Below are 6000 nucleotides of genomic sequence, written 5' to 3' on the forward strand. Positions count from 1 at the left end.
ACTCGCGACATCTGAGGCTTTACGACTTGTGACAAAATTTGACATTTTGGGGCCTTTTATTGTCCCCAGTCCAGGGATTATCCAGTTGCTCATTCTGTCTGATCACCCACTGGACATGCCCCACCCATGTACTAAGTAAGAAAATAACTCGCTGAGTAATGCTTACTGACAGCAGGTTGGATTAAAAATTATACACAAATCAAGAGAAATATTACTTTTGTACAACAAAATGTCAGCAAATTCTCATTTACCGTTGCTAACTCCACATGGCAACAATATTTGACATGGGGTGTTTATATTTTTGTTCAGTATTAAAAAATTGACATCTATTTTTCATTTCATCGTCTCCTGTTTTGTACAACTTGTTCTATTTGTGACATTTGATGATTTTCAGAGTACTTACAGGCTCCTCCGGTTGGTTTCTAAGTGTTGCTGATAAAGATCTTCGGTCTCATCCTTCTGCTCTGCAGCACTGGTGGAGGACGTTCTGGAACGTTTTGTGCCATCTGCAGCATCAATGAGATGATCCAGCAGCAGAACATTGTGGATGTTTTCCACACAGTCAAGACACTGAGGAACAACAAGACAAACATGGTGGAGACGATGGTGAGAATTAGGGAGCATCTGGACAGAAAACCAGCTAACTTTAGTAAAACCTGACTTAAGTATTTAGAGATGGTGTTACTTTTAAAGCTAATTTGCAAAATGAAACAGATGAAAAATGTTTAAATTATTATGACCCCAATGGTTGTCATAATAATCTCCAAACCTTGAGTTATCACCAAAGAGACATTACAAATTCAATTAGTCAAATTAATTTTTACATTGTCACCAAATGCTTTTAGTTAGAGCACAAAATGAAAGCTGAATTTTGTGCAAAACTCACGGTCGAGCAAAACTCACCAATACAGCAACTTCAAGGTCGAATATAAACAAAACGGAGAGTTATAGGTCACCGCAGGAAAATGAGCTTTAATGAAAAATCAGAGCAGAGCTGTGAAGTCAGGATGTTCACATCCAAGGTAGTGACTCTTAGAAGAGCTTTAGAAAATGAGCTTTTTTAATGTAAAAAAGTAACTTTTTAATACTTCGTAAAAGGTCAAGAGTTCATGAATAATAGCAATTGATTGGCCATAGACTGATCATATACGCCCTTTTATAAACAGTAATTGTCATTTCATGGTGTATCTCCTACTTATGTCTCAAAGACCAATTTTTTACTTTATTATAGTTTATTATAGTTTATTATAATTATTATAGTTGTTCTATTGCAGCCAAGAATTTTTGTTTTCTAATTTTAAATAATAAATAATAATAACCTCCTAAAAGACAAAAACAATGTTTTAACTAAAATTGATGGTAATAACTGCTTTTATATTGTTTAGATTGTTTTAATTAGCCACCCACTAACACTTTTTTAACTTTTGTAGTTCAAGTTGAATTTATGAAATGTTCAGATGAAATAAACGTGATGACTGATTCTCCTTTGGTTTGTCTTCTCCTCAGGAACAGTACAAGTTCTGCTATGAAGTGGCTTTAGAGGCTCTGAACTCCTTCTGATCCGACGCCTCCCGTTTTTCTCAAAGCTACACTGAGACACACGGAGTGAAAAACAGCTTCTTGTTGAGCTGAACTCAACCTGGGAGAGCGTGTGCGCATCCTTTTGGTGTGCCTGTGACCTGTACAGAGGATGGGGGGGAAAGCCGCCAACAAACACACTCATTGTTTTGTGTGTGCATTTGCTTCAGCAAGACAATGGACTTTACATGCTTGTATAAAGAGAAATTATGTTAAAAAATTGAGATGTTTAAAAAAAAAAAAAAGCAATTTTTTTCCCTTTGTTTTCTTTCTCTTTCCTCTCTGCCAGGCTGTGATGTGACTAATGTACAGTATTTCCTTTTTAGATATATTCTACGCCTTGAATGTTGTCTCCCTCTGAAGGCTTGAAGCACACTGGAAGATTTTACAGAATGAAAGTCAGGTTAAAATAAAAGAAATCAAATTTTTTATAGCACATTTGCTCTTTGACTAAAACAAACTGTTACTAATGCAACAAAATTAGGTTTACCAGGTCAGAAAACAATAACGGCAGAACATGGATCAACATGTCCTACCTTTGAAGGCCAAAGCAACTCTGAATTGTTTCTCTTTCTGGGTCAGTACAATGATGAAAAGTGAGTCTTCCAGTGTGCATCCTCTCTTTCTGTAAATAAGATAAGGCAACCACAGTCAAACAAACAAACACCAGAACAAAATTATTTCGTTGCAGCTCTGAAAAGTTGTTTGTCATTTTCATTCATTTATAATTTGGTGCGTTTTCTTTCTACAGCCTGTACATGTGTGAAAATAAGATTTTTTTATATTTTGCTTTTTCAGCTGCTGGACCAGGATCCAGGTGCTTGATTGTTACGTAAAAAAAAAAAGTATCTTTTTTGGAAAGAATCTTGTGTCCATCCAACTATCGGTGATGCATTTGCATGTGTGACACTTTGAGCTCAGTTGAGCAGCATTAGCCTGTGGAAAGGTGTAAATATGGAGAGAGGAAACCTTTTTCGCACTATTTTTGCAATGAAAGATGGATTTGATCCATTTAAGATACGTGCTCACCAAGTCCGATCAGAAAGAAATTTACTCTGTTAAGTGTCCTTGAGTTCCATCCAATTATTAAGCCATGCTCTAAGGTTTTAGAGGTGAAGTTTCCGTTTCAACCCTCCACTTTCTAATCATCAAAATAACAAAGGTATGGTTCACATTCATTTTTACTCTGCAAAACGGAGAGCAGGTTTAAAAAATCTCACTTTGTTGGGTAGAAAATTATTTCAGCCTATAAACAGAGAACCTACATGAGGGAAATGTGGATCTAACAAGAATTTTCCAGGTGGTAGAGACTGTAGGTATCTGTTCCCTCCCACTTAGTCAGGTAATAGAGAAAATACACCCTGTTGGCGTCATCAGACTTTACATACCAGGACACAATAAAAATGATCTTGTCTTTACCAGGTTCTAAGATGATTCAAATGTGTACAAAACATGCAGTAGTCAACCATCTGCTAAATGGGGAAAGCAATGTCACACAAACTTCTGCTAATGCGCTAATAGCAGAGCTAATATTTCCTCGAGCATTTTAGCTAACTATGAAAACATTTAGTGCACTTAAAATTTTTCTGGATAAATTCTAAAGCTAATTTAGTTGCCAACCTTCAGTTGAATAAAGTTTGGATGATCGACTGTTACAAATTCTTCAGGTTGATGGATGTTTATATTCATGCTCTCATTTTGAAGTAAGCAAAGACTGTTTAGGTTGCAGACAGTTTGGTTTTCTCTCCCCACGTACTTTTCCCCCCCCCAATAACTATTTCAAACAAGAAACATGCAAAAACAAGGACAAATAAAGTAATAAATATTAATCTAAGGGCATTATACAACATGCAAAGTTTGAAAACATTAAATTTGTGCTCAGGAATTGTTAGTTTAGCACAACTAATATTTTATCTACTGTAGTTGTGCTAACTAAAAAGCACATTTTCAGTCTGAAAGCAGAATTACATGTCTTTTGTTCTCAAAACTTTTAATACTTTTGCTTATGTTTTTCTTTTGAAAGCAGGACTTCATCTCTTTCTTGAAACTTGTAATGTTTACCCAAACCTTTCTCCTCGCATTCTTGCAGAGCTCTCTGTTCCCTTAAGAAACATTCTCTGCTTGACTTTGGAACCACACAGGGTGCGTTTGTTTCCTTATAGCGAGTGTGCCTGTGTGGCTACTATTGATTGTAGCAACCTGCGTCACCCACTGGATGTAGGGAGCGAGCAGAGACTAATTGTGAGCGTGAGGAGAAGTTTTGAGTACAAGTTTTGAAAAGAAAGACATGAAGGTCCTGCTTTCAAAATATAAATGTAAGCAAAAAAGTTTTGAGAACAGAAGACATTAAATCCTGCTTTGAGACTGAAAATGTGTGCTCTTGGATTATGGCAGAAAAATTAACCCATATGACAGCAGTGAAAGACTTGATCAACTTGATTTAAAAAATAAACCTAGCAGAAACAAATGTCTGCAAACACAATTAAACAGAAGCAACTTTGTAAGGAAGAGTAGCTGAGAATTTCCTTAACTCTCTGTGTGATTACTGAAATTATTGGATCTGCATATAACTTCTTCATTTTGGCGTATTTGTTTTAATAATTGTGGAGGTTTTAGGCCGTTTTATACACTTGAGTTCAGATTTCCATTGTTTTGGAATTGCGTGTAAATTGTATTTGTTTTTCTTGTTTCCTGAAATCTAAAACTTAACACTGAAACAGGGATTTTCCTCCAAACCTAACTTTACCGTAAGCCTTTTAGAACCAGAAAGTATATAATTCACTCCTGTGTTGGTTATTTTATTCAGAAATTTCTCATAATTGAATGATTTGATCAACAAAAATATGTTCATAATCAAAAAAGCAGCAAAACTCACTCAGCTAAACATGTATGAAAGAATATGACAGTCTTTGTTTACGTTCCTCTCTTCCCCCCAGCTTGAGTCCATTTGGACTTATGGACCTATTGAGACAGACTATAACAGTTCTATACTGAAGACAGCCTGAATGACAGAAATCTTTACCCATTTTTCATTTTTACAGAGGCTTTATTTTACTTTATGTGTTTGATTCACGGCTCTTGTACTATATTTTATTTCTGATCCATTCATTGTGAGGTTTTGTCCTAAATTTGTACATTTCTTTTGTAAAATTCTTACTCTGATGATTATTTGTCAAGCAAAGTGCTGTTTAGATCTGGTGATGCCATTTTCATTGGTTGTTTAGTTGTTTGAAATGTGGTTAACAGTAAATAAAGGGACCAAAACACTTAATGGGATCTTGCTGGTGTTCCTTTTCACAGTTTCATAACAGATCTAATACTCTAACGCGTATAGGAACATGGTTTTTCCAGAGTAACTGGAGAAAACTCAGACATGAATGAAAACTCCAAGCAGAAAGTCAATCAAACCAAGACCTTGTTGCTGCAATGCAGCAGTGCCACCAATTTCCCCTTCAGACCTTCCAAGGAATCCATTAAAACAAAATGTGTCCCAGTGATCACCAGGAAAGAGTGAAACAGCTTCATGTAAAATGAAACGGTTTTAAAAGTACCTGGCATTCTCCTGATCCTCTGGCTGTCAGACCACAGGATATTCAGACGTACATCATGCTGTGCAGGTTTGCGTGTACTCAATGCACAGAAGTCTATTTTCGTTTTGGTACTCTTGCTTACTGGGAAAGTGTTCACATAAAACTCTATTCAACACAGAGCTGAAAAGGTTGAGATTTGGCACAAACAGTTGCAAGGATGCAGAATGTGAAGGCTGAGTTACAAACACGCTTTTGAAAGTTTGTGTTGACCAAATGCTGTGGCTTTTATACTTGATGAACTGTATGTTGTTGCTCTTTTCTCCAAAAAGGAGCCCTGATAGAGGGAAGTGAACCTGCTCTGTAAGAGCATCTTCCAAATTGTCCAATTTGAATGAAAGGTGTCTGCGACCAAGTAACAGAAACTGCATGACCAGGCATGGTAAGGTTGGAGACTGTGTGAATGCATCAACTAAACCTAGCTAAACTGCTAGTCTGTGCTGTACAGACAGGTGTTCAGTGGCTGCCCTAATGGAGAAGAAATGGATCTAGGTGTCCAATTAGCTCACTACATGTACTAGCATCTATTAGGATAGTGGAAAATGAAGAAATGTTGCTAAATTGTTCGCTTCAGTGTGCAATTTAAACCGTCTGTGCACAGTTCACGCGGAGTCTGTATCACTCTCAGATTATGCAGAGTACGCCAAATACAATATGTGAGAGCCTTCACTCATGAATCATTACCAAAGGAGTGATGAGGTAACTCCTGTCAGCTTACCGACAACAGGAGATTGGAAATATAAGATTAGACTGTATGTAGGCAAATGTAGCCTGGGTTGAATTTGATACTGTATATTAATTTGATACTGTATATTAATTTGATACTGTATATTTG

The 6000-nt window shown here is 36.5% G+C and overlaps 1 protein-coding gene across 12 annotated transcripts in view; it reads left to right on the forward strand.

Moving 5' to 3' along the window:
• The window catches only part of ptprt (protein tyrosine phosphatase, receptor type T), a 316939-nt gene extending 312874 nt beyond the window's left edge, over positions 1-4065 (forward strand). For all 12 annotated transcript variants that reach the window (XM_023325145.1, XM_023325149.1, XM_023325147.1 and 9 more), the window contains 2 exons: positions 471-606; positions 1507-4065. In XM_023325145.1, coding sequence (XP_023180913.1) covers positions 471-606; positions 1507-1560 — 190 coding nt within the window. In that variant the 3' untranslated portion in view covers positions 1561-4065. The remainder of the gene's footprint in view (positions 1-470; positions 607-1506) is intronic.
• Positions 4066-6000: the final 1935 nt, after the last annotated feature.

Source organism: Xiphophorus maculatus, chromosome 20 (assembly GCF_002775205.1).
Source record: "Xiphophorus maculatus strain JP 163 A chromosome 20, X_maculatus-5.0-male, whole genome shotgun sequence".
Lineage (NCBI taxonomy): Eukaryota > Metazoa > Chordata > Actinopteri > Cyprinodontiformes > Poeciliidae > Xiphophorus > Xiphophorus maculatus.